The sequence below is a fragment of the Haliotis rubra genome, unplaced genomic scaffold (assembly GCF_003918875.1).
Source record: "Haliotis rubra isolate DU_JTF1 unplaced genomic scaffold, ASM391887v1 Scf174, whole genome shotgun sequence".
NCBI lineage: Eukaryota > Metazoa > Mollusca > Gastropoda > Lepetellida > Haliotidae > Haliotis > Haliotis rubra.
In genome coordinates this window covers 1,310,365-1,324,438 of record NW_025765714.1, presented here as the reverse complement: position 1 = coordinate 1,324,438, position 14,074 = coordinate 1,310,365, and the positions used below count along the sequence as shown (strand labels likewise).

Genomic DNA, 14,074 nt, shown 5'->3' with positions numbered 1-14,074 from the left:
AAATCTATCTGACAAAGAAGGAACTCCTTTCTAAACCTACAGCATTCTGAGACATTTTTCAGAGAAAATATCAAAATAGTACCGGGTACTTTGAATTTCTACTATTTTTTGGGAAAATGTATCCAGATAGTAATATAATGACAAAATAAACCCGGGGGCCTGCCACAGAATATATGTATTTCATGTTTTCGTCTCAGCTTGGCTTTGTAATTCAGGTTGAAATAAGACAACTGTACATCAGTGAATTCCAGCCAGCCATAAATCACAATGGAGAGAGCCTGTGTCAGGTGATGTCATATTTGACTGTGATTGTCCACAGAGTATCAGCATGGTTCTTGTTACTGGGAACAGTGAATACAATTCCCTTTCTTAATAATTCAATCCCACCACCAACTGAACCACTGTTTGGATTAACAGTAGCCCTCTATCCCCCTGTAAAATTGATAACACAACTTGCATCATGCATGAGTGACTCAGAACAAAAGTGTAGCATTCTGCTTGGTTGTTAACATTCAATCAAATCGCAGAACTATTTTTTCTGTGTGTGTGTGTGTGTTTATGTGCCTATATGTGAATAGACAGGAGTAACTTTACGCCACCAGATCGCTGATAAGTCAAGGGGGTTGGGGAGTACATGTGAGTTGTATACATTGATATCTCTGTATTTACAAAACTCGTACAATATAGAAGATAATTTGCTACTCTCCACATAACAATAACCTATGTAAATACTGAGATATTGACAGACGGGTACATATTATGCTGTTTCTGTGGGCGGTTCCCTTGAAACAAAATGAACAATGAACAATGACTTCAGGTACAATAACATCCTCCTTCCCTCCCTGATACTCTGTATACTGATGTAATACACCAAGTTAGACAACCCCTTCTAAACCACCTGCAACCAAAGATCAGGAACTTTTTGTTCATCTACTAAATATCTGAAGACAAGTTAGTGAAAGGTAAGTAGACTGTCACATTACAGTGACTGACAATATGCCAAGTCTATTCACCTGTAGGGGAGCAGTCTCTCTCATCTGATCCATCTGCACATTCTGTGGTACCATCACAACGCTTGGATTTGGGGATGCAGTCTGGTCCCACCCATGATGTCCCTCGAATCTTGCACTCGACCTGATCTGCACCACATACCTCTCCTGGAACAAACAGTCACACCACCTGCAGACATATGGTAGACTGCACACATGGTTACTGCACAATACATGCACACTATGTTGATGATATTCTAGGATATTTGTGGCTTTATTGCAAATCTAGAAGGTATGAAATTATAGGGTTCATTCATTGGCATCAAATGATACAAAATCTGAGAATTTTATGGTTTGACCCAAGATCATGAACTATACAGCTCATTTTATCCACAGTAGTTACTTTAATAGTCACATGTTCTATTATATATTAAACAGCTAAACATATCGGAGATAGCTTTCAGTGTACAAACATGATTAAGGAAATAGGATACTAAGGTCTCTCTCACAAACAATGTAAAACATTCTAAACATGAGACATATGATTGCAAACTACAGGCTGTGCCAGGACAGAAAAGTACAGCTCTTACACTTGAGCTTTGTAGGTCAGAGTTGAGTTGAGTTGAGTTTTATGTCACATCAGCATTATCTTAGCCATATAGTGACGAGACCAAGTCTGCATACATGGACATTTTAAGTACCAAGCTTAAATGAGTTGGGTTTTTTAAAAATATTTATTAATTACATTATTATTTACAAAAAGAAAAAGTCATAGCAGACAATTCAAAAGCAAGAAATCCGTCATTCACATTGCACAGTTAAAACTTGCTACAGATACAGGTGGTTGAGAGACATCAGTAGACAGTCCTGATAAACCACCTCACATGTCAGGTATAACATGCATGGAGGAAACACAGGTACACCTGCAAAATACTGGATACCTACTAGTGTTTCATAATTGATTGGTTCATTACAACCCCATCTATAATCGAAAATAATTGGTTTGTGGTATTTATCAAATTTTCATGTTATGTTTATTAATGCACAAAATTAAAAAACAACAAACAAAATAACCCCATGTAGTTCTTTGGTTTTTGGTTTTTTTCTTGCAAATTGTACAAAATGCATTTGAAAATTTCACATCTTTAAAGTATGACTAGCATGTAAGGAACATATATTTCTTTGAGCCTTTACGATAAATTCAGTCATGACTTGGAAAGAGCTTGTAGTGCTTTTGAAATGTAAATTTAATGACACAGGCCAAACCAAATATTGTTAATGCAAACAAGTGTTCCCAAATCGTTTGTGGTCGATTATGAGAAAACATAATCAATTGCTTGGTTGTTTAGTCAATGCGACCAATCTTCGATTATTTCAATTAATCGGACCACCACTAATACCTACCAACCTAATCCTAACCTGACCCTAAAACTAAACTTAAACCTTGCCCTAACCCTAAACCTTACCCTAACCCTAAAACTAAACTTAAACCTTGCCCTTGCCCTAACCCTAAACCTTACCCTAACCCTAAGTAAACTCGCATGCTTTCAAAGATGCGGAAGGTATCTGGTATTCTGTAGTCTTACCGAAACACAATCTGGCACAACTAACACAAGTATATATAAATTCCCTTCTACACACTCTGAATACTTAACATAATTCCAAATAAAATTTCTCCTGAACAAAGCATTACAGATTTTAATTCTGGTATGAGTAGGCAGCCAAAAGTACAATGAAAGAATTATTTGAGCTCATGATTACTATGCAGATAATCCAAAAATTCCATCATCAAAGCAGTTGATTAAATAAGTGGTTGACTGTTGACAGAAGATGCACGACTAAAGGCTGTTATTAGCCTGTCAAATGTGAGCAAACTAAACAATAAAGCCACACCAATACCAACTTAAAAACATTATAACTCAATCTTGAACAGCACAAAGGCCTCCTGTGTTGTTATGGCATACAACACTACTCCTACACAAAGTTCAACTGGTATTGAAATTAATGTATGCCATAGCAAAAACTAATTCTTAATCCAACTCTTTAACCTAGGAACATGAGACTTAAAATAAGATACTTGACACATATTTAGATTTCAGCATAAACTTAAATCAAACCCTGGCCTATGACCATTACAAATTTGATAAACAGGGAATTTTAAGTGGAGTTACTTTCCCTATCTGAGCATATTGACTTTGGAAAATGCAATATACGAGTTTATGAAATCCACTTGGCAGCCCGTCTACTCCAACTGTTTGCTCTGCTGGAAAGTAAACACGGTGGGGATTGTCAATAACAGGGACATTAAGAAACCCTCTGACACAAAAACAAGACAGTATTTGAAGGTCAATACTTATATGTATGCATGTCACACCAAGACAGCTGCCTGAACAATCCAGAGTATCAGAAGCTTATTTTTACTAAGTGACACAACACTTGAATGGGAGATGATGTTTTAATCTAATTTGTACTTGAACACCAAAAGAATTTACTAAGTTGTGAACCTGGTGATTAATATGTAGGACAATGCTGACTGATGCCAATTAGTTTTGTCTCTTGTTCGCCTGGCCAAGAAAAGATTCTATGCACATATCTGAGAGGACAAACCTACACCGACAGTTTGGTGTAGAAGTGCATTCTAAACGCAACAGTTCAGCCAGATCCTGAAGCTGGCCAAGGTGTGACTTACTGCAGAAACCACTTTTCTGTTTGTAGTTGTCCTGACACTTGCAGAAACCTGTTGATGAGCAGACAGCATGTGGGTCCTCACAGCTCAGGTCAGCCAGACAAGAACCATCCAAGGCCACTGTAATATAAAGGTTCTTGTCAGCTATGATACCAATTATTTTACCATGCCAATCATGGCAGTGTTGTCTGATATGTACAAAACCAATTAATATAGAAAGCAGAAACATTTATAGATCTGTGAAAGGATACATTGATATTGAACATAAGGTAAAACCAAACTAAAACTGAAGAAAGACGATATACTGGCCAAAAACAAATGGTCTACATGAGTTCACAGTCATATATACATAAAGATACTGATTACTATGGCGTGGCCACAGACAGCATAGCATGGTCTCCAATAGCCCTGTCCACCCATGATTCACATACTCTGCTGATGTCTGTTGTGCTGGACAGTATCATTTATTTTCATTCCATATGTTAGTCTACTAATTCGATTGAATTTGAGCCCACAAGCTTTGCTTGCTCAATTCCACTTCACTATGGCCTGTTTGAACATCAATATAATATGGACAAGAAAAATGTGACAACAGTGGATTATCAATTTTAGAGACCAGATTATCAATATGAATTACAGAGCAATCCAGCATTAATATACAGGATAAAACATCAGTAGACAGTCCTGATAAACCACCTCACATGTCAGGTATAAGATGCATGGAGGAAACACAATCTGGGAATTGTAGAGCAATCAAGCATGAATATACAGGATAAAACAATTTCCATTCGGCTTCCATTAAAAGCAAATTATTACACTTTAAAAAGCTAACATTGGTTGCATAACTGCTTAAATATCATGCTTGACGTTTAATGCCTCAATTTAAAGCCAGTGTCGTTTTGAAAACAATTATTATGGCACTTTCATCTTTCACTGTATAAAATACTACTTTCAGTCAGTTAAAAATTATGTGAGATGTCATTGTGACAATAACTTCAACATTCAGAAAAGTTGGCACATTTCTAAAGAATTCAGGGATATGCAATTAGGTTTTTTCAACTTCAACAGCATTTAGTGACTTCTCATTCTACATTTTTAACAGTCTCAGTGATAAATCTACAATTTTTAGTGTGTAAGTCCTGGGACTCACTGTTGAAAAGTAACAAGTCCTTTTGAAATTTTTGTGAGTCCCTTAAACTTCAGAAGAAGAAATGATCAAATAATCAAAGCCAAGCAGGGTTTTCCACTTGTTTGTCGCTGAACTGCATTTACCAATGTCTAGATTTCATTGTTAAAAAACAATTTTAAAGCATTGTTGTTAATCAGGGTTAGAACTAAATGAAATTTCAAGAAGCAAAAACATAAAAGTAATTCCAAAACCAATAACCTATAGTTTTCACAACCTTAACTAATGGTAAACACTTGTGAAATAAACGTCTTTCTTTGCTGCAACAGGGAAATTCCTAAGATCTGGGCCAGTCAATTTTGATTGTAGAAGGGGGTAGGCTTATCTACGGGCTACACTTTCGTGAAACCTTTTTTCAGGGAGTAAGAAAACGACATTACATATCGGTTTGAGTGAACGAACAAGAGAAGACAACTTTGTCAGTAAAGACAGTAAATTTGCAATTAAACATCACTAGACACGATTGTTTACCATTTCAGTTCCAATTTGTTTTTGCTTTGCATTGTATTATATGCAGGGATTAAGATTACCGTGTGTATTTGTCTCGATTACAGAGCCGGAAATCGCAATCAGCTGTGCACACGTCCCCCACGATTTACCAGTGATTTTCAATATGAATTCTGATGCAGTTCGGAAACTGTTATTTTATCAAGAGAAATATATTCTAGCATTGTGTAATTCTAATTGCAGATTCTGCTCTATCAATGTAAAATATTAATAATCATAACTAATGTTATGTAATAACACTTCGGTGTATTGTTCGGGTCACCCCGTTCTGAAGTATACCCTTGGTGTGACAGACTAGTTTTAGTTGGACACGAGGTCGTGATGTTTTCGATCAATCATCAGTCTAAAGAAATTACGAACGTCACCAAGCTTTAATATGCAGCACCTGACTGCCTGAAGTAAACCTACGGACTATACCATACATTAATATATGCAAAACCTAAAATAGATATAGGTCAAGAAACCGCTTTGGGTATTTGTCATGAAAATAGAATGATGAAACCGGGCTGGTTTAACAAACAGAAGAGTTTATCAACATGATTTGCAGTCTTGTTTATATATTTACCAAAGACGCTTTTGATTTGCGATGCATATATGCGTCCTGACTCCACACATGTTACGCAGGTGCGTGTGTTGACACAATATGATAGTTACGTGGTCATTTATATTGCGTGACAGGTCACATCGATTTTCATTTTTTTTAGGGCGAAGTACGCGGGGAATAGTGCAATTGCGCAGCCTGGATGCAACACTGTGAGACGCCAAAAAAGTCGTCCTTTATTACTATTGTAATTTGTATTAGCGTCCGTTAATTTCAACCCTTGCAGTTTATTTATTTATAAACATGATTGGTGAATATGTATGCATCCACAGGATGCACAAGATATTTGTGTGTCCTTCCAAAATTTCATGCGTATATTACGCAGGACGCGCAGGTAGAATTATCCGTTCAGTATATACATGTAAATTAATTTTCTGGCTAAAATTGATATTTTATACTTATCCTGACTCATGCTCTTTTGCTTGTCTCCTTCTTCTTGCGAATGATAGTGGAACACTTGAATCCCCTTTTGAAGCTCCCTTAAAAAAAGCGGACGTAAAATCACTCACCCCATGAGTAGCCTCCCTTTGCCCTTTGGCGCCCTTATTGGTCATCTGACCAGCCATGCTTGTCACTCTCTCCGTATATGAGCCCGACTCTCAGATTACCGGGAAATCCAGAGTGTCCAGAGGGGAGGTTGGGAGGGATGACCTAATGAGTCAGGATAAGTATAAAATATCAATTTTAGCCAGAAAACTACATATTTTTCCTTATCCTGACTCATGCTCTTTTGCTTGTAGAATCCGATGGAACCGGTGGTGGGTCAGGCCACTTCTGGATTCATCGGTTGTAGATTTACGTCCTGCATACCCCCCGTGGGAACTTATGATGGCACTTGTGCTGATCCTTTTCTCTTCCAGCTTCCTCTGATGAGTCTGGGGGGACCACAACTCTTCTCCTGACATTATGTGTGGATTTATGCAACTCCATGTCTTGATGCTCGCATCAAGTGGAGAAGCGACCCTTCTTCATGTACGAGTAAGTCCTTTACAAGTACAGGGTCTATCACTCATGCTGGTCTGTCCTAGACGTGCGCATGGACTCTACAGCTCTAGCTCTCCAGAGCGTTGGCTTTTACAAGTCACGTGATAAAAGGGTGAGATCCATCTCAACGCCTTTGTGGAACCGTGTCAATTGTTGTTCTACAACAAAAGGCCCAAACTGGTGAATGCCGGGGACGTCCTCGGTAGCAATGTCTCTGAGGTAGTGGTTGGCAAACACCGTCTCCGACTTCCAAAAGCAGCCATCCATTATCATCGAGATGGAGCAGTTTCCATGCAGAGCGAGTGTCGATGCCAGAGCTCTGACTTCATGAGGGTTGGAGGCTCGTGGAGGCTCAAGTCCTGCTGCTTTGTAGGCCCTTAAGATGACTGGTCTCATCCAAATGGATATTGTTGTACGTGAGACTTCTGTGGTTGTCTCCGTGGATAGAAGGATGAAAAGGCGCTTGAATTTTAACGAGTTAAAAACTCGTAGGATGTCCTTTCTAGTGGTTCGTAAGCGTCACTGGTGAGATGCTGCAAGACTACGTCGAGATCCCAAGCAGGCTCCTTAAACTTCTTTTGTTGGTCTTCCAACTTGAAGGAGCGTAGTAGTGCCAACTTCGTAGTGGTAACGGAGAGAGTAGTGCTTGAGATACCATGGCTTGTATCTAGACCCAACGATCCTCTGTGATGACCATGCGATTCTGTGGTGAGATGAACATCTTCCCAGAAATCTGCTCATATCCTATGTTGTAGGTAAGTAGACCGTGGAACCCTTGCCATGTCCGTAATGGAAGCGGAGCTATGTCCGGTTCTGGAATCATGACTTGAAGTTTATTTCTTCAATCTTCCGATAATATGTCAAGAAGACTTTTCCCCAGAATCCCAACAAAGTGCATTGACGCATAATTCGTCGTCTCTAGATGTACTGGAACTGCCATCGCTGTGAAGTCTATGTATAGTAGACGGGATGCCGCGAGCAGAAATCATCAAAAGTATGTTGCTGCAAATCGCCGGATAAACAATCTTCAATCTGCTGACAGGGAGGGTCCTTATGACCCGTGAAGACAGTCGAATCAAGCTGTACCCTGCTAACTGGACTGTAAATGGAGCCTTCCTCCCAAATTGAAAAGTTGTTTACAACTGTAGACGACTTCCTGGCATGTAAGCTATGCCCGACTTCTGCGTAGGGCGTGGTCTCTCATGGACCAGTCAAATTGCAGCATTTGATGCATCTCAGATTCCCGCGATGTGACGTCACCGGTGTTGCAGGAAAAAGATCCTTGTAAAATCTTGTGCAGTTGTTGATTTCTTCATTAACACTCGGCCTTGTCCGTAACCTCCCGGAGTTACACGAGTGAACACGTGTATAGCAGGCTGAGTGGAAAACGCGCGAAGGATTTTGCCACGTAATACCGATGTAGGTAGACTGTCTCCCTGGCTGTTGTGATTGTTTCCTTCTTCACTGAAGATAATGCAGTCGTCATCTTATACAGATGATCAGCTGAAGTTCCATACTTGCTGAACGCTGTTACTTGTAGACTGTAGTCATCGGTCTCAATGAAGCGCCGTAAAATAACCAATTGTGTTGAATACAAAAAGGTTCTTGTAGAGTTGATTCTTCGCTACGATGACCGTGAAAAAACGATGTCACGCTGAGAACTGCGACAATGCCAATGCTAGGCCAGTGATAACTGTCAAGCTGTCCCGTTCCTCACAAGAGTCAAGCCCGCTGATGTTGGATCTGTCTCGCCAGAAACAAGTACATTTAGTAGTTGTTTAAGTTCTGCAATGGGAGTCGTTGATCTTGTAGTTCTCATCAATCTCTGGAGCCTTCATGAAGGGTTCCATATGAACTATAGTTTGGCATGAAATGCATGTGGACCCGTTTTTTTTGTAAATATCTCTTCATCCAATGACCCAATCGATCTCAAACTGTGCAAGTGGATGTTTTGTCAGACAACCTAATCACATTGTAAATCACCGATTTTATGCATTTGTATTAAAGAATCTGTCTATGTAACTGTCAACAAAATAAACAGCAGAACGGAGAGGGCTTGCAGAGGGAGGGAGCCAATGACCTGTAACAGCGGCAGTGTTGGGTCATAAAGGTCAACGTTCGTCAATGTAGGTCAGCTATGCTGATGACCCTGATGTCAAAAGGATCTAACTTTGGATGCCTACCTTTTTGTACAAGGTTTTGTTTATTGGTTGTTGGTTTATTTTTCACGATTTTTAGCACGATGTTCTTTTTCATGCCAATAGCAAACGTACGTTTCATGTAACCCGACACCTTATAAATCGGATTTGCTACGTTTGCTCTCTTTTTAAAAAAAATTCAACACATTTCTACTTAAACGTTTAGTATCATCTGAATAAGCTTTCATGCCAAACTATAGTAGGAATTTCCTGGTGTTGAACGTCGGGACATGTTGACTCTGGAACTTCGTAGCCTTACCAAGGCTGCGCTGAGATTCTCCGGTACTTGAGCTATCACTCAGGTCGATAGGTGAAAGGTGAACGTATCAAATCATCGTTAGATATCTTGTACGAGTGCTTCTGATCCACGACGACGTGAGTCCCTGCCTGTCTGAAGACCTGCGCGCAGGTGAACGGTTGGAATATGAATCTTCCCTTGAATCTTGAGACGTATCCCTCTGCCTTCGTGAAGGGTGTGGATTCTCTTCTCCGTGAAGAGGAGTGCCTGCACGCAGGCTCACCACGAAGATCCGCGTCTGAGGGTGAAGATGATCCATGTGACCGACTTCTGCGCTACTCCGAAGAACGTCTAGTCCTGCTCCTGTGCGAAGGCTCCTTGGAAGGTCCTTCCGGCATGTCTAGGGCTGCATCATCGTTGTCGAGGTTGCAGTCAAGTGTGAACCTTCACGCAGGCTTCCTCCTTCATGCAGGCTTCCATCTTCGTTTGGAAATGCGATGTGAAGACTGCTGATCCTTCGTGCAGATTCGTCATCGTATCAGCCTTCACGCAGACTTCCTCCTTCACGCAGGCTTCCATCTTCGTTGGGATGCGTGGTGAAGACTGCTGGTCCTTCGTGCAGGCTCATCATCGTAGATGAGGTCGTAGCAGCCTTCACACAGACTTCATCCTTCACGCAGGCCTTCGTCTTTGTGCCGACTGCTTGTCCTTCGTGCAGGCTCGTTGTAGATGGGGCCTTCGCCGCAGCCTTCTCCTATGCGAACCATCGCTCCATCAGCTCCAACATCTGCTGAGTAAACTGCTGCATGAAGATACCCAGGTTGAAGTTCTGCGACGACGGCTGCTGCTGCTGCAGATGACGACGCATCTGAGAGTGATGAGGCTTCTTCCAAGGACTGCTGCACTTGTGAAGAACTGCCGTCTCTGGTACCTGATGTCTGCGTTGATAGATCATCTGACTGCGCTGAGATGACTGCTGACGTCACTGTAGTAGAGGATCTCGTTTTCTTCTTAACTGCTACTTCAGGAATGAGGATGAGTGGCTCGTCATACACGTCTACTTCGCCTGGAGGGATGATCTCTGCAGAGAAGGACCTCGTCTTCTGCGCTGCCCCATGGGAAGACTTCGCCGAAGTCTCATCTGCAGACGGCTTCTTCTCTTTGAAGACAATGCCCTGGTCTTCAAAGACTGTGACGAGGCTACTTCTGACGTTGACGATCTCTTCCTGGAGCCGGAGCTCCCCCTCTGCCACAGCAACATGCTCCATAGTAGCAACCGGCAATTCACTGGAATGGTGAATCTCAGCAGCCAGCAATAAACGGTTATCAGCGCATTCACTCGGTTAGACATGACTTGTAAATGCCGTCTAGACCTGTCCTTAGCACGTCTAAGAAATGGAATATAAATAATTATTAAATTCAATTTCCGATAAATGCTGACAAAGTTGGCAGCGAAAGCTGGAAGAACATGTAGAAGTGCAATTAGGACATAATAGATGAGGATCAGCAGCAGACAACCGGTACCTGCAACGAAGTTTTTCATCAATTGTAAACAAGATGAAATATCACGTCAACAACGTGAATAAACAGATAAATCAGACAACAAAGAAAAAATCCCAACCATATTGCTGGTATATCTCCTAAAATTAGTGGAAAAGGCCTAAAATTAAAAGGATATAGTGCCGTATAGGGGATCCAGGCGCTCTCACAACCGTCCTCTAGGGCGATGAAGGAGCTAGTAACAAGCATGGCTGGTCAGGTGACCAATAAGGGCGCCAAAGAGCAAAGGGAGGCTACTCCCGGGGTGAGTGATTTTACGTCTGCTTTTTTGAAGAGGGCTTCAAAAGGGGATTCAAGTGTTCCACTATCATTCGCAAGAAGAAGGAGACAAGCAAAAGAGCATGAGTCAGGATAAGGAAAAATCTGAATTTTTTAAAACAGGATGTAGATTAGAACAGTCACTTCTCATATAAAATCATGTCAAAATTTTACCACTATTTATATTTGGGCAGTATAGTTAAATACCTAGGTAGCATTTAGCTTAAAGTTCTAGTTTCTCAAGCACATGAGATCAATACACAAATATGTTCACAAGGCTGCTAAACCAACAATATTGTCCTGTTTATTGTATTAATTTCATCTCTCCACTATCCTGTGTCAATATACCGGTCTCCGATCTATGACAGTGTTGGCTGGACTATCTGACTTGTATGACAGTATAATCCCCCATCATGCCTAATGGGAGTAGACTAACAGGTAATCAACTTACCTATGACGTGAGATGACTGACAAGTCTATTAATACTTTCAGCTTTCTTGTCATTACAGGATAAGTGATAGGGACTATAGTATGTATCACTGGCACTTGGCCAAGGAAATTGATACTCTTCACACTCTCACTGCAGGAAATGATTACAGTAAACTGAAACGACCAACTAATAGTTATAAGATGACATCAAGATTGTGTCCAGTAAAGAGTCAGTAATCAAGTCATCACACAGAAATACAGCTCTGTGGCATCACAAAAGGACATTAACTTTACACCCAAGTTTATGTCTTGTCAAGACAAATATCAACCCTAACGAACATTCCTACAAGCTGGTGATACTTGATGTCAACTCCACACTACAGTACATGAGTGTCCTTCTGTTCCTCTCATACAACAGGAAGACTATACCTACCCCTTGGCCAGTACGGTAGTGTGGCATTAGTGTAATCAAAGAGGTTTTAAATTTGAATTAAATGAGATACAAACAGAAGTTTCTTTGGCATTCTAACATGTCATAGCATGTCACTTCCATAGTTCTTTGATAGATAACAGTGATAAAATTTTGGTCTTGGACGACATGTTTGAAAGGTGTGAAGTAAAACATAATAATATGTAGTTGCAATCTCAGCCATGCGAGACAATTAGTGAATATTGCTTGATCAAGGAAGATGAGTCTTGTTATTTCAAAGTTAATCTAACACTTACATTCCTATCTGCCAACATTGTCTTACCATCTGTCATAAACTGTATACGCTCACAATACATTGTTTTGTGGTCCCTTAGATTTAGATTCAAGATATTTCATTCAATAATTGACTGTATCGGTGATTTTAATACAATCCAAGACACATTGAACAAAACAAGACCTCTACAAAGTTCTTGTTGTCCAGTACACAAAGACCCAATATAGCCAATGGCGGGGCCAACATGTTTTGGGGCTCTTTCACAATGTTTACAATATTAGTTTTAAAATATCTCTTGAAAGGAAAATGACAGACTTGAGTCTTCTATCCAAGTTTTCTCCTAATCTTTGTGAAGTAGTGTTCAGTAAGCCGTTATAGGCTGAAGCTGAGTAAATCAGGGTTACTGTCCCAGTTCAGCATTTGAAATTATGAAGGCAGCTTAACATGGATTATGCACAAGTTGCTTGCCAAGTAATAAGCAGTGTTGTGCTGACAATCAAATGGAGATTAGCGCCTCCACAAATCACTGGATGGAACATCAGAGAGGTGGACAACAACATGGACTTGTCAAGATGCTTAACCTAAACATGGAAGAGACACATGCATTATGCCAGGGATTGTAGCATCTCTGAACAAACACTCCACAAATCTCACCAACCTGACACCTTTTGTTATAGTCACATATTTCAACAGGTCAAGGGAATATTGGATCTGTAGATTTTTCAAAGGCCTAAGGAAGCCCAATGTGATTTACCAATTTGGAAATAAATCCATGCTTTGACACCAAATAAAGAACTCACTGCTGCTAACTTCCCAAATAACCTCAGGTTAAATCTCTGGCAGGTGTGTTTGGAAACAAACAGTAGCAGCTACAACTAACATATCTGAAATCATATGTCACCGTTTCCTTCTTCCACTACTCTCTTTGTTCAATCAACATTACAATTATATAAACACATTAAACATCCATGCCTACCTAACTTTCATCGAAGGGTGCACTGAGGAGACAACCCCAACCCGAATCGAGGTCAACTTAACCCTTATGAAATTTAATGAAATTATTGTTCACATTCACCAACTGAATCATGAGTTTTGCATAGATTGAATACATAAAAGACATATTGTTCAAATTATCACCACTTTGAATATTTGATATGAAAATTACCATGATTATCAAATAGAACGAGGCTCAACATGCAAAAATACATGAACAAAATACTATTGAATTTCTAGTTATATAATGCTTCGATAAAAAAAATCAGATTAAAGAGGCTATATCAACTGTTCGCCCAGTTTTTATCCAACATGCCTGTAAAAATATCATATGTCTGATCACTACTTTCATATTCAGTATTTCCCTCATTTGGTTTCGTGTTTTATGAAAAATATGCAATGTCCTTCCTTCTTTCAGTTTTGGTATTTGATAGTTTGTAATAAATATACATACTTGAGCTGAAAAGCATTTCTTCTTGTGTGAGTCTATGATTATTACATCAGCAACCTGTCTCTAATCCTATTCCTGAACACAGGGTAAGTAAGTTGTCTTGCCTCAAAGCGTCAGAAGGGTCATTTCTGTACCCATCTTCTATTCGTGATATAGCATGTTACACAAAATATAGGGGACTTTTGAAGTAGGACTAATTACTCAGAGGCACATTTCAAGACAAGCATAGCCACCGACAATTATTCCCTAATCCTGAACCACACTGCCACAATCTAACTTAACTTCTAAAT

The 14,074-nt window shown here is 40.0% G+C and overlaps 1 protein-coding gene across 2 annotated transcripts in view; it reads right to left on the bottom strand.

Annotated features, from left to right (window-relative positions):
* LOC124272908 overlaps nucleotides 1-14,074 on the bottom strand; it is a 28,645-nt gene that overhangs the window by 7,233 nt on the left and 7,338 nt on the right. The window contains exons 1-3 of one of the 2 annotated variants that reach the window (XM_046708141.1): nucleotides 13,788-14,023; nucleotides 3,679-3,795; nucleotides 1,014-1,157 (exon numbers count right to left, since the gene is read on the bottom strand). In XM_046708141.1, coding sequence (XP_046564097.1) covers nucleotides 1,014-1,157; nucleotides 3,679-3,795; nucleotides 13,788-13,803 — 277 coding nt within the window. In that variant the 5' untranslated portion in view covers nucleotides 13,804-14,023. Of the gene's footprint in view, nucleotides 1-1,013; nucleotides 1,158-3,678; nucleotides 3,796-13,787; nucleotides 14,024-14,074 lie in introns of those variants that run through there. The other variant, XM_046708140.1, reaches the window with a different exon arrangement.